The sequence below is a fragment of the Myotis davidii genome, unplaced genomic scaffold (assembly GCF_000327345.1).
Source record: "Myotis davidii unplaced genomic scaffold, ASM32734v1 scaffold557, whole genome shotgun sequence".
NCBI lineage: Eukaryota > Metazoa > Chordata > Mammalia > Chiroptera > Vespertilionidae > Myotis > Myotis davidii.
In genome coordinates, this window is record NW_006289557.1 from 1191975 (window position 1) to 1207473 (window position 15499).

A 15499-nucleotide genomic window follows, 5' to 3' on the forward strand; every position below is an offset into this window, starting at 1 on the left:
TCCCCCCTCCCACCCCCCCAGGGAGTGGGCCTAAGTCGTCAGTCGTACATCCTTAGTGCTGCCACAGAGGCAGGAGAGGCTCCCACCACCACCACTGTGTTTGCCAGTCATGAGCCTGGCTTCTGGTTGAGCGGTGCTCCCCCTGTGGGAGTGCACTGACCACCATGGGGCAGCTCCTGCATTGAGCAGGATGGGGCTGAAACTGGCTCTCCGACATCCCCCAAGGGGTTCCGGATTGCAAGAGGGCACAGGCTAGGTAGGCCAAAGGACCCCACTGGTGCATGATTGGGGCCAGAAGAGGTGCAAAAGGTTGGCCAACTGGGAAGGGACTTTGGGAGGGCTCCAGGGTGTGTCCAGCCCATCTCACTCAGTCCCGATCAGCCTGAACCCAGCAATAAGCTAACCACAGGTAAGAGCATCTGCCCCCTGGTGGTCAGTGCACATCATAATGACTGGTCGACCAGTCAACTGTCTGCCTCCAGGTGGTCAGTTCACGTCGTAGCAAGCGGTTGAGTGGCCTTAGCATATCATTAGCATATTACACTTTGATTGGTTGAACGGACGACCAGATGACCAGACACAGCATATTAGGCTTTTATTATATAGGATTTCCCAAGTTTTGTAGCTTCTTACTTCCTTATTTCTCAAATCCAGCACTTCCTTTCTACTCCCACTGCCAACTGCCATATTTCAAACCTCAGGTTCTCCAGTGGGGATTCTTGTGATCATTTTCCAACTCAATGTCCAGCCTCTAATCTAATAAAACAATTAAACATCTTCCCATTCCCTTTCTGCCACTAGGGCCTATGGGAAAACACACACACACACACACACACACCCCAGAATGAAACATGCACTTAGGGCCCTGCAGGCTTTGGCTCCTACATAGGTCTCATGGCCCTTTATTCTCAAAACTCCGACATTCTAAACTGCACATTTTGGTATTCCCCACATAGTTATTTCCTGCCTATTTCAGCATCTATGTTTGGTTTTATAGTACTCATAGTATTTATAACATGGCATTATATTTGTTTGTTACATGTCTGTGTTCTTCTCTGGACTATGGACCTCTTAAACAAGCACTACGTTTCCCCTTGTATTTCCTGTGTCTAGGGTTGTCCCTGCCCCATGGCAGATTCCCAGCAAACATCTACTATATGATGTGTAAGTGTACACATGATTCATATGAGTGAGGGCATCTTGCCTCACAAAGTGCATGACTTGTTTTCTGTAGGAGAAAGTATCCCAGTCACTAAGACTCCATTACCTCAGATGGATGGCTCTGTGCCCTGGAAAACACAGAGTGAAGCGGATTACAAACGGCACATCCTCTTCTGTGGCACAGAGGTTATCCAGGCCAAGGGCGCTTGCTCCAGGACTGTGAGAGCCGTGGTACTACAGACTGGTTAGTCAGCATCTCTTCCTTCCATTTTGTCATTTTAATTACATGCTGTTATTCAGTTTATTTAATGTCTAATTTATTAGGTATGGAGCAGTCTTTAGATAACAAACCAACTATACTAAATTTATATATTTTAAAAGTGAATTGAACTATGACAGATGCCTTTTAAAAATAATAGTACTGATGATCATATTACTATTTATGTGCTTTGTAGTTTATAAACTACTTGCATATATAGTACTTGCAAAACAAAGGTGCCTACATGAATCATCTGGGGCCCACACAATTCAAGTGGACTTTCACAAACCATACAGCCAGGAACTGGTTGAGCGGGACCCAGAATTCAGGTCTTTTAACCTCAAATCCTGAGTTCTTTCTAGGCAGGACTAGAAACAGAAAACTTGACATTCAAAAGTAATAGAAATTGAATTCATCAGTATTTACTGGGCCACTTAGTTTAAATTCAAGTGACGTGTGTGTGTGTGTGTGTGTGTGTGTGTGTGTGTGTGTGTGCATGCATTCTCATGAGTCGTTTCCTTAAAAGGAAGCTGCTTTGGAAAAGCTGTGCTCTGCCCCTAGTATAGTGCTTCCCTGTCTCTGGGATGCATGGAATTGAAAGTAGAGGGAAGGAAGGCCAGAGTAATAGGTTCTGAAATAGATAAGGTATTTCCATTCTAGCACTTACATATTTTCCAATTATCGTTTAATTGCACTTGGGTTTAAACACTGTTTAAATGTCTCTAGAGAAGACAAAGGCAATGTTGGATGAGGTTGGAAGAGCACCAGTGTAGGATTTGTCATCCTGAGAGGGTGGGGTGTGTTTACCGCTCAGGATTCAACACTGCAAAGGGGGACCTTGTGAGATCCATCTTGTATCCCAAGCCGATGAACTTCAAGCTCTACAGGGATGCCATCAGGTTCCTCCTATGCCTCGTAGTGACCGCCACCATTGGGATGATCTATACTTTATGTGTCTACGTGCTCAGCGGGGTAAGCTTCCTTTGTTGCATGCACATACACACTCACCCATGTCCGTTTTATACTCTACATGTTGACCTTAATGTAGGGATTACAAACATGGGAAACAGAGCCAAGCACTGAAACTGACCTATGTACTCCCAGGCTCTCCAACATAAGCAATTAATCACCGAGGTCCATGATAACAATTCAATCTCATGGGATAAAACATTTTGCTTATTGAGATATCAGCATGCTTCTATTCTTGCATAATATTTCCTTATATTATTTTCAATATGAGAATATGTTTATTGCAATAATGTAATATTTAGTAGCTATGAAATGAAAAATTTTAATCAGAACCCAGATATTCAATGTTGGTGAGGGCACATGGCAAATTGGCCCATGGTTGCCTGCTGGTAGCATATGAATCAATCATTACAAGGCTTTTTCATTGCACTTTGGCAAAATGTTTTGAGAACTAAAATATGTTCGTATCCTGTGACCCATGTTTGACTTGCTTATATTATTTCTAGAAATTTAATCTAGATAAATAAACAAAAAGAAGGAAAAAGTCATTTGCACAAAGCTATTTGTGATAGTGAGAGTGAGGTATCTTCCAGGAAGCTCCCGGTGAGGTGGTGAGGAAAGCCCTGGATGTCATCACAATTGCAGTTCCTCCTGCTTTACCTGCCGCCCTGACCACGGGCATTATCTATGCCCAGAAGAGGCTAAAGAAGAGAGGCATCTTTTGCATCAGTCCCCAGAGGATCAATGTATGTGGGCAATTAAACCTTGTCTGCTTTGACAAGGTATGTGTGTTTCATCTTCACTCTCACCCCCATTGTAATCATCATTGTCATCCTGTATACGCGTGCTACACTCTCATGAGCCAGGAAACAGGATGTGGGTATCGGACTTCACTTTATCCCTGGTTGGCTGTGTGACCCAGGAAAGAAACGTCTCGTGAGCCCTCAGATTATAGAGAAGGGACAGTAGTTACTGCATTAGAGAATCTTTTAGGATCCTTCCACCTCCAATGGTCTATGAAACACAATTAATTAAAATAGCATTCTGTCTATCACCCAAACCCCCAGAGAATAAAATTTAAATCTTTTACTGTGATTGCTATTGTATCCCTAATGTTAAGAATATCGCTTGGCATAGTCAGTATTCAATAAATGCTTATTGAATGAATGAATGAGTGAATGAATGAATGAACGAATGAAAAAGGAAGATTTTATCTAAAGTTATCCTTGATTATATGGCAGTTACTCCCAGCCAGCCTTTTAATCTACCTTCTCTTGAAGGTATTCTTCAAGTCTGTATACACATATGCTGGAGTAAAGATGGAAGCTGTGAGACGTTAAGGTGGAATTGAAAGGTGGTTTTGTGCCTGGGTTTTAATTTATAAGGTGACTGAGTGATGATAGGGAAAGGTCAATGTTATTCACATTCCCTCTGGAAGGAAGATGCATAGCTCACCAGGCAAGGCCACAGGAAGTATGCCAGGTTTGGATCAGGAAGCAAAGTAGGAGTGAGGGGAGTGCGTAGGCCCTCATCCTTTATTGGGGTTTATTGGGGTGGCCTTTATTGGGGTTTTTGCAGGAAATGCAAGACAAGGCAGGGTAAACAACCAATGATTGGCTAGTTTGAGCGGTTCTGGTGAGCTTTAGGCTGTAGAGATGGTCCCTAGTTGTCTGATACCTGGCCCTGGGATGAGTAAGGAAGAGGAATATTGTCTCCTGGGGAGGGTGACCAGAGAGAGGAGAGGTTTGGCTACCCAATGGTTAGTTTGCATTGCAAATATGTGCTCTTGCCTGAGTTCCATGCTGTCTCTTCTACCAGTAATTGCCAGCCCCAGGGAGGTAGTCTCTTTTCAGCTAGAAATATTTTTTTAGATGTCAAGCACTACAAAAATACTTAAAATATGTACAAGACAAAGCTATTATAAGCAGGAGATTATAGGCAAAGGCATAGAGTCTGAAGAGCAATAAAATGTGTTTTGATCAGAGCAGAACATTAGTAATGGGAGAGGGTGTTTATAAACCTTGAATGTCTGGCTAAGAAATATTTCTTTAGGCAATGGGAAGCCATTGAAGGTTTTTATTTTTTATTGTTGCCTTTCCTTTTCTTATTCTTTTTATTGTGGTCAAATATACATAATATAAAATTTACCATTTTAACCTTCTTAAGTGGCTTTAAGTGCATTCAAATTATTATGCAACCATCACCACCACCCATCTCCAGAATTGTATTCACCGTCCCAAACATAAATCTGTGCCCAATAAACAGTACATTGAAGGTTTTTGATAGCAGAAAATTAATGAGATGGGAGCTATATTATCTAATTGTTGAACTATCAAGCTATCTACCAAGAACAAAAGGTTAATGTGGCTCTTGCTACTATTTCAACATTATTTTGTGATCAAACTAGAATTATAAGGAAAGATGTTCTATTTATGAAAGCATATTATCCTTGGACTTGGAAAAAGAAATGGGGTGGGAAGATAATTGTGACAAGAATTTGAATGTTAAATAAATAATTATTATGAGTCATTATCATTATTATCAGCTCTTACTCTATGCCAGACATTAAATTAAGCACTTTATTGTATTATCTCATTTAATCTTCACAACAACTTTATATGATTATAACCATGTTACAGGCAAGGGCGCTGATGTTTAGAGAAATTCAGTAATTTGCCTAGATCACACAGCTGGTCTTTTAACCCAGATAAACTCTTCATCATTACACCAACAAGCACCTTTTAACTAAGTATGTGTCAAAGAACAAACCATTTCTTTAGGACAACAGAAAATTCTCCTACTCTCATTACTTATTTCTGATGACACACTTTTAACTTCTGCAATAAGAACTGGGATTCGCCATTTTTTAGCTCTTGTAGGCTTACCAAGAACTTTGCCATCTGTTTAATCTGGCCTTAGAATCTCCAAACAAGCCTCTGAAATATGTAAGGCAGGTCCGGCTTTCTTTCTTTTATTGCTGAGATCACTAAAGTGCAAAGAGATTAAGCGCTTGCTGGTCATACAACTGGGATGAGTTCATCCAAGCTTCCCCCAGGAGTCCAGATACCCACCTCACTGTGTTCTTGCTTGAAGTGCCGATCTCTATAAAATTTTGTGGCATATCTTATTCTATTAGGACGAACCTTATTCGTCGTTGCAATGGGGAGCTAGATCTTCAGAGTAAACTGAGTGCTTGTTTCTGTTTAGACAGGCACCTTGACAAGGGAGGGCTTGGATGTCTGGGGAGTCATGCCCTGCGATAAGAACGGGTGAGTACTGTTCACATAACAGCATCCACATCTGTAGAGAACTTTCACAAGTGGTGACTTGAGCCAAAACTGACAACAGTTGCTGGCAAGTAAGACCTCAAGGGCTCTGGAGACCATAACAGCATCCACACCTGTAGAGAACTTTCACAAGTGGTGACTTAAGCCAAAACTTACTTGCTGGCAAGTAAGACCTCAAGGGCTCTGGAGAATGACAGTTTTGCAGTTTCTTTTATGCATTTGAAATTAAGGAGGGAACTGCATAAAGGTGGACAAAAGCCACCTGTGAGGTGACTTTCCATAGAATCCCTTTATCACACATAGTACCTTGGACTAAATGCACTGAAATTTTTCTTTTCCTGGAACTCTGTGTTTTCTTAGGAAAATTAACAATAGAGACAATTTAGCTCTGGCTTTGGTGAGCAGTGGTTGACAGCATAGCTTCTGCTTCTTAATGGTTCCACTAATAGTTTGAGCTAAAACCTATGTTTGCCCCTGTCCCAACCCCTGCCACATGCCGCACACAAACCCAGGAGATGAAGAAGAAGTTTTGACACTGCATTCAAATCCTTGCTAAAATGTAATTTGCAGTCAGCATATTAGTCAGGGGACTGAAGTTGGCCCAGTGTACCTCATTTGGACAATACTAACACACTCTCCTTCAAAGCCTTCTTCTGTGCCAGGGGGAAGGACACCAAGTTCACCTTTGTACAATGAATTTCAGTAAAAGGAACGTCCGGGGAGCTGGGGCCAGTGTACTCATGTTCCTTGGTATTCTAGTTCTGAGAATTCCATGTTTTGGCTGCCCCTTAACTCCTCCGCTTTCAGCTCCAAGCGGGGATTTGCATAACCTTTCCTGAGGCCCCCTGGCGGCCATGCCTGGGATTACTTCTCTTCCAGCTTTCCTCTGCAATTTCCAGTGTGAACAGAAAACATTTGACATTTCCCTTTTTTTTAAATGAAGGTATTTCTCACTTACAAAGTAAATCTCAAAGCATTTTAGTCATAAAAGGTTCATAGCAGTTCTTCTGCATTATGCAGACGACATACAATTTATCCACAAAATATTTTAATTATAGGTGTGTAAATACATTTTCATATTAAAACATGAATATAAAGTGTTTATAAACAAGTCTGTTTCCTGGGTTAAAGAAATTGATCTTGGTACTTGGTACACAGAAGAAGCTTCTTATTAGTATAAATTTTTGAAGTTCTTTTTATTTTCCTTGAAGATAGATTTGGATATATGCCTGGACTCCTTGTTCATTAATATTTTTCTGTTTCAGCTTCAACAAAAAGTGTATGCATTTATTAAAATATGTGAACATCTTGAGAGCAGTATTTTTATTATTTATATTTGTGTTCCTTATGCTGTAGCACTACACCAGGTGCACAAGTAGATGCGTAGTATATGTTTGTTCATCCAAAACTAACTAAATGCGATCCATCTTTTGAATGCTATTCTACCTATTGAATTGACATCAAACTTACTTATTAAGCTTTTTATTTCTAAATAAAACTCGTCAAATTTAAATAAAAATAATTCATATAAAATTTAAGCTATTGATTAATAAGCCCATTGCTCTTTATTCCCACCTTCCTTCAAAAAGGTGAAAGTTGGTTTCAAATGACTTAAATAACAATTTAAAATTAAACAAAATTACCAACTTTAACTCATAAAATGAGAGAAAGCAGATTCAATCCTAGGTAAGAAGTTAGCCCCTAACTTATAGTCTATTAAATGTCGTCTAATAAAAGGTGAGTCATAATAAGTCCTAGCTTTTCCAAAAAGGGCTGGATACTTAAAGAACTTTTGGCACACTACCTGAGCTATCTGAGTTTGAAAATCTCAAGCATTCAAATAAAAATACAAGGGCAGAGATAAGAGAAGAGTTCTGTTTATTTGTTGTGTAAACCAGAGTCTGGCCCAATCTCAGGAATTCAGAATTACATACTGGTGACAATGCATGTGCCATATGAAAAATAAGATTTCATTTTCCCTGATTTGTGTGAGCTTAAGCATCCACGTTGATCACACTGCTGGTGGCTTCTTCCTTTTACATGTTTACCCAAATGCCAGGGGTCTGTTGTAAACTGCTAAGATAACTTAATCCTCTGATATATAATAATAGATATGATCAACAGGGCCAGTAATCAGCCAAGAGGTTTTGAACTCTTAGAGAAGCTTGGATAAGGAAACCAGCAAGAAATAGGTCTGGATTATGCGCTGACACAGTGATGTGGAGACTTTTGAAAACAAAAGACTAGAGCAACCCAAGGCAGTATTTAAAGAAATGCAGTGTCCATATCATGAGAAGCAATAATCTGATCCTCAAGACCACATTTTAATCAAACTATGGCAAATAAAAACTTAAGAAAGTAACTAGAAAGGTGAGTGGTCTGCAAACTGTATTAAAGGCACAGTGCAAGGTTCCTCTGTAAACTCAGAGGAAGGGAGGGTTTACACAGGAACCTCTAGCTGAGCTGGTCCACAGAAGTTAGAGCGCAGGTAGACTCTGACTGGCTCCAAGAAGCATGCTTTGCCTTAATGTTCAGGAAACACTTTCTGCTGTCAGAAGTCCTCCTAGGATGAGTTGCTCTATGAACCATCTCCGGTGCTACACATTTAAGAAGGGACTGACAACAAGGTTGCAGAGGACAGTCCTCTCATGGGCCAGAGGCTGAACTTGATGACTTCAACCCTGAATTAGTGACAGCACACTGCACCTGACATTGCAGTTGTATCCCAGCAGATTTTAGATGAAGCCACTTTCCACAGGAAGTGATGGTGATGATGACTGCAATAGGATACACTAGATGCCAGGGTGGAAGAGAGGAATGCAGTACCCCTTTAAACATATTTTTAGGTTATATTTCTTTACCATTATGCTCTTCAGATTTTCCATAGATACTCATTCATTTATTCACTCATGCATTTGTTTTCTGTCTAATGTTGGCCAAACATGTTGGAGAGATACAGAAGGCGTGGCCCTGCCCCAAAGGATTAAGGAAGGAGATACACAAATAGCCATAGCATGAGCAAAGCTGTTCTGCCTCACGGCATTGGAAATGAAGTGGTCTGAGAGTTGGAGCAGGAGTGGATGTACTTAGAATTAAAAGTGACACTTCTAGTTCCTTTCATTCCTCTGGGATTAAATTCATACCAGAGAAAGAGTAAGGGAAAGGCCTTGAATGACCTTTCTCATTTTCACTGAACTCTTGTAAGGATGATGGCTAAATGAAGCACTATTAATTTGGGGTGGCTGGAGAGTGGGTATAGAATGTAACAAAACACGTTAAATTACTTCCCAAAAAGTCACCTCTGGAAGCTCCATTTTGGATGGAGAATTGGGCTGAAGTCCTTTCCCTTTTCTCCTTTAGCTTCCAGGAGGTCCACAGCTTTGCCTCGGGCAGGGCTTTGCCATGGGGCCCACTGTGTGCAGCCATGGCCAGCTGCCACTCTCTGATCCTTCTCGATGAGACCATCCAGGGAGACCCTCTGGACCTCAAAATGTTTGAAGCCACCAACTGGGTAAGCCTCTGACCTGCAGAGAATCTAAGAAGCTTCTTCAATGCTAGAGAAACACAGGTTTTATCACTGATAGTCAATACCTGTAAGATGTGAAGTCTTCAATAATGGAGGACGTAGAGCAGTGAGAGACAGACCATTGTATCTTCATGGTGGGGTTATTGTGATTAAATAAAATTATGCCCTTAAAAAATTCTGGTACATATCACAGGCTCAATTGCATGAATGTAATTAGAATTTTTTAGTTTATTATTTCCAAATTTCAGGTTGTAGTATGAGCAATGTCTTGTTTCAAAGTTTTCTAGAATATGCGGATGAGGGAACATCACTGCCCCCCATGCTTAGGATAACTCATTGTTATCAGTTTTATTTTTATTCATATTATATTGGCTTTGTTTCTAAGACTAGTAAAAAGGGAAACATGAGCGCTTCACTGAGACTCTGAGTAGATTTAAGAGCACGGGGTGTTGTTCAGGAAGAGGAATCTGGCTTTCCCAGTTTTAGTTTTGGCTCTGCTCTAGCTGAGCAGTACACCCTGTGAAGTTATCTCTCTTGTTGGGGCTACGTTCCTGTGACCTTAAAATGAAGGGATTGAAGTAGACCAGCAGTGTTTACGTAAAATGAAACAAAAGAACCACACCTGGAATATTTTCTTAAAAGGAAACATCATTTAGATGCACTTTATAAAAAAACAAATAGTCGGAGTGGCTGTGGTTTAATGGGGAGTAAAGGTAAAGTTTAGGGAACACACGGCCCCACCTTACTCAGCCACAAGCCCACCACGCCTGTCCCCTGTAGCCAGGTCCCTGTAGCAGCTCTGGGCCCCTATGATACATGTGTGAGCCCCACCGAAGGAGACAGTCCTTATGGTCCTTTTCATGGTTCTGTAGTGGTCTGATATGACTTTGCTAATCTTACCCTTTCTGGGTTACAGTTTCTGTATTTTTCAGCAGGGATTACATTTTCCTCTCTTAGATTTTTTTCAGCCACTCAATAAGATGGTTGCAAAGCATTTTGACATCTTTGATAAAAGGCTCTTGTGACTATGATTTAGGGTCATCATTACAGCAATTACTGAGTCTTTACTGACCATCAACCATGTACCGGTACATCACAGTCCCTGCCGTACCTCACATTGAGGACCATCAATTCAAATTAGACGGAAAGGGAAGATCAGGAATGACAGTGAACTCCAGGATAAAAGAAGACAGTAAGGTGCTTGCCTCACACACAAATAAGTCTGGCTATCCGTGCTCACTATTTTTGAGTCAGTCTCTTCAGAAAGAGACCGAGACCTTTACACAGCATGCTCCAACAGAGAAAGCAGGATAAATTGCATGAATAATTCAGAAGTGTTTGCCCTTGAAGTTCCGCAGCATTTTCAATGCATTTTTTCCCCCCTGTGATGAAATAAGACTGGTTCACCTCCATCTAACCAAGGGAGGAGAACCGAGAAAACATTGAGGTGGTCTCAGGATTTTCTCAAGACGAGGGTTTGAGCATCGTATCAATAAATCTCTACAACAAAAAATATTCCATTTGTGAAATAGGAAATGGCTATTTCTGGGGACAATTTCCACATCAAGGAAGTACCAGCACACGCCATGGTAGTTAAGCCCAGCAAAACAGCCAGCCAGGTAAGCTTCATCTGCTATCCACTCTGAAATATCCAACCTCAGGGGGAAATTTCCGTTAGGCCCACACTTTTGAAAGGTCATGGACGTGTCTTCCATGACATGAGAAAACTGATGGGAACTTGTGTCCCTTATTTGCTAAAAACAGGATTGGGGGAGGAATAGTTAATTCCCAATAGGTGGAAGCTATGTTGGTGTATCCTTCTCCATTCCCCACCCCTCAACCAGGTCCCAGTGGAAGGAATTGCAATCCTGCATCAGTTCCCATTCTCATCAGCCCTGCAGAGGATGACAGTCATTGTCCAAGAGATGGGGGGTGACCGGTTGGCATTCATGAAAGGTGCACCAGAGAAGGTCGCCAGCTTTTGTCAACCTGAGACAGGTAAGTGAACAGGCTTGTACTACAGCTGGCTAATTTGTATTTTCAGTCCAAATATGTCCCCTGAGCACTTGACCTATGAATCCAATTGCCTATTGATCATTGCCAATAGGATGACTCATCTACATGCCAAACTCAATACCAAAATCAAGATTACTTTTCTCACTTCCTGTATTTCCCATCTTGGTGAATGACATTACCATTCTCTTTCTCCCCCAATTTGAGGTTCTTCCCAGATTTGTCCCTCTCCCTCAGTGCTTCTGTCTTGGCAATTGCTAACCCATAGTTCTATCACTCCATCAGCTCAGGTCCTCATCTTCCCTCCACTGGATCACTTCAACAGTTGGTGAATTGACCCCTGCTCCCAGTCACTCCTATCCTGATTCATCCTTTATACTCTGACTAGATTGGGTTTTCCATCACCAAATATAACTATGTTGTCACTTTCCATTTTTCTTCTGTTGGTTGCTTCCCATAGACTCCAGGAATAATCTCAAATTCCTTTAAGATCTTATATAAGGCGTTCATGATCTGACTCCTATTAAACTTTCCAGATACATCTTACCACTCCTATCCTCACATCCTGTGCTTTTCCTGAGCTGAACTAACGACTCAAGGCTGTTTGGCTCATGTGTTTATGCCTGAGCACATGGTCCTCCCTCAACCAAAATGTCCTTCCCTTTCTTTCACCTAACCACTTCCTCCCAGACTTGTATATGTGTGTCTAAGTGATTCCATAGCATAGCACACTACAATTACTTGGGTCATAGAAATGATTTCATTCGATTACATTGTGAGTCTACTATTTGATACCTTACTAAACAGAGGTCCTGCAGTTTACTCTCTGCAGAGCCAATGCCTGGCACCTAGCAGACTATCAGTAAATGTTAGTTAAACCATAGAAATAAAGAATTATACATATTTCTACCCTTTATTTTTCTTCTTGTTCTTCTTTGTCTCTGTTTTCATCTTCATCTTCTTCTTTCTTTAAATGTTTCCTTTTCAGTTCAGCTTCACTGAATACCAAGAGGTCATTCTTGACAATGTAGTTATTTTTAGGGTGGGTTCCCACTGACTTGTGTACCTTTTTAGAAATGTGGTGGTATTGTTTGTTTGTTTTCAAGAACTAGGTCTATTTCTCTACCACTACCAACTGAGTAGTAAATGTTGCCTACTAATCTTGTGTTATTTTCTGAACAGTGCCAGCTAGTTTTGTTAGTGAACTTCAGATTTACACAACACAGGGCTTCCGGGTCATAGCACTGGCCTACAAAAAGCTGGAAATGGACCACCACACCACTGCCTTGGCGAGGTGAGTGGGGAGGATTCTCACAAAGCAGGATGGTTGGGTGGGAAGATGCACCAGGCTGGGCAGTAGACTCAGCAACATAGATTGCAGGATTCATGGGCATGAGATGCTTCTGAACTTAGTAGACAGGATATAGTCATCTCTACCCTGTGTGAATCACAAAGCTGATGACTGGGAGAATTTATGAGAAAGAGCTGTATACACTGTGAAATAGGACGTGGTTGTACAGCTTTGTGAAAACACATATATGATTATAAGCGATGTTTCATAGTGTGAAATTAAGGTCATGTCCTCATTTTGAACCAAATACAAGTAGCTAATTTTTAAAATTATAGTTGGTGAATTAGTTGAAAGTTAGAAAACATAACATTTTAAAAATATCTTGATAAGAAATACACAACTTAATGAAAAACATATAGCTTAGACTTGTATAAATTAAGTAATGTCTGTAGAAAAACAAGAAAAAGCTTCAGGGTGGCCATTATAGAGAAAGCTTTGATATAATTAGATTAAAATAGGGATCCCCAAGGACTAAAATGAACTCCTAGTTTAATTTTATCTGTTGCTTTATTTTCCACTGTTTTTAGACTATTGTGTTTATTTCACCTTCAATGCCATGTCCAGTACTCTTTCCAGCCATTATTGTAACACTACTATGGAGATAATCATGGCTTATTTTGTTACTAAGGATTTTAAATTTGGGAGGTCTAACATATTTGTTTTCAACCCTGTCAGGCTCAACAACACTCTCGTATTGCAACTATATTTTGTACCACTTCCTCTTATATATTAAAATAAATTCATATGTATATAATCTGCTCATATTCTTTGTAAGAATAAACATGATTCCATCCTATACAGTAAAAATAAAAGCAAAAAATACAATGTATTATAAAAGTAACAGACAACTCAATAAAGCTCAGCTGACTCCACTAAAACAAAATAAAGCAATATGTTGCTTGCAGCGTGTGTAGGATCATGAGGCTAGCAATGCAGACTGATACAGGTGTTATACACTGCAGTCTCAAATAGCACCAGCAGTCTTGCTGTCAGCGAGGTGACTGTGAAATGCTTTAAAACTCTTGGTAAAATCCTGAATAAAACAGTACAATCTCCTTTCAACTTACACAGTACTTACATTCCTGGAAAATTCAATAGAATATTAAAAATGTGCAAAATTACTTTGTGTTTATATATAAAGCAGAGCTATGGGAACTATAAACAATTTTGCTTATTTATCATAATAATTGTATTATATATACTATGATATACTATGCTATGTGAAATAATATAAGCAGGGTAAGCCTATACGGGACTTAGGAAAGTATAAACAATCTTTTAGTGTGATGAATGCCCTGTAAAATATTCAAAGGGCACCTAGGATGCAAGGTAATTATTCATTGTGCATTGGTCATTGCAGGAAATCTTGCATAAATGTCTTAAAAGTTTCCAAAATGTCCTCTAGAGGCAGTAGTGCCCTTGCTGAGAATCACAGCTGTGTCCTAACCCTGTCGTTTTGTGATTGGGCAGAGAGGCCCAGAGGCAGAAGTGACTCATCTAAAGTCATTGAGTATTAGATTCCTGGGCATATTGGGTCACTCTCGTCAAGGCCAGCTTAATGTGACCCTTAACCAAAGGGTCACTTTGACTATTGCAACTCTAAGTATTTGTTGTAATTTAATCAACTCAGGTCACTCAAATCATTGGTCAGAGAGCTGAAATGAACTTTGAGATCAGATCTCACATTTTAAAGAAGAGGAAAGTTGAGCCCAGGATGTGGCAGAATTGGGAATGGAATTTTGTTTCCTGGGACCCTGTTGACAGATATATACCAAGATTCTGGACACTATGCTGTTGCTTCTGATTATTATAATAAAATATGTGCATATCTACAAGTTTCAAACTCATGGCTTTGGGGCTTATATATGCAACAAAGACTGATGGTGGAGACACATGAGCAATAGGGCATGGTGAGGGCTACAGCACACAGGAGAGTACATGCCCTGGCCAACAGCATTGAAATTCCGTCTCAAAATTTGATAAGGTGCAAACACAGATTCACTAATTCAACCTGATCTTGGGTCATCAATTTTCCCTTCCTGTGTTAAAGCCACATCAGCACTACATCTTTTCCTAGCGAGGTTAATTTACCCAACCTTTGCTAATCCCTGATTGAATAGAACATTCTTTCTGTGGTGTTTGTGTATATGTTTATATGTTCACTCAGAGTGCTTCCAGCACAGGTATCATAATGCTCGTGAGGGTTCTTGGCCTGCCTTGTGCATATTTCATCCTTTAAAAATCACATGGATTTTAAGAACATGAAGTATAGTCACAAGGATGACAATGCTCCTTTTGTATTACACTCTTTATTCTTTATTATTTTTAGACTAGAGGCCCGGTGCATGAAAACTCGTGCACTGGAGGGGGGGTCCCTCAGCCCGGCCTGCCCCTCTCACAGTCTGGGAGCCCTCAGGGGCAGGAGGTGACCTGGTGATCAGAGGAAGCGATGCCCCCATCACACCTCTGCTGCTGCCACTGCTGGCAGCACAAGCCTCAGCCAGCCCTGGTTACCTGAGCCTCGGGGGGCCCTGGGTGGCTGGGGTGCTAAGAGGACTGGGGGACTCTGGAGGCAGGTGTGTGGTAAGGCCGGGCCCACTTGGTGCATGCCTGCCACCCTGGTGGGGTTAGGGGACTGGGCGCCACCATCTTTTGGCTGTGGGCACCACCATCTTTGAGGTATGGCAGTCAATTAGCATATTAGATATGCATATTAGATAGGATGCTTTGGGAGGAGGTATAGTCTATGCAGGAAGAAGAAAAAGATAGCATGCTATTCCAAAATGCAGAGCTTGAGACCCCTTAAGGGACTGCTTCTCCTCTTTACTTCTTGACTGAGACTGAATACTCATGAAAAGAAGAAACATGTAATATTAGAGCTTTAAGAGACTTTGGAAATACATTCATTTTGCTAACTTTTTTTACAAAAGAAG

General features: G+C 40.8%; 1 protein-coding gene across 1 annotated transcript in view; it reads left to right on the forward strand.

The window, feature by feature from the left end:
• Positions 1-15499, forward strand: part of ATP13A4 (ATPase type 13A4) — a 124055-nt gene that overhangs the window by 69009 nt on the left and 39547 nt on the right. The window contains exons 9-16 of the mRNA XM_015562805.1: positions 1235-1405; positions 2235-2392; positions 2983-3171; positions 5597-5658; positions 9037-9187; positions 10735-10821; positions 11047-11200; positions 12398-12509. Coding sequence (XP_015418291.1) covers positions 1235-1405; positions 2235-2392; positions 2983-3171; positions 5597-5658; positions 9037-9187; positions 10735-10821; positions 11047-11200; positions 12398-12509 — 1084 coding nt within the window. The remainder of the gene's footprint in view (positions 1-1234; positions 1406-2234; positions 2393-2982; positions 3172-5596; positions 5659-9036; positions 9188-10734; positions 10822-11046; positions 11201-12397; positions 12510-15499) is intronic.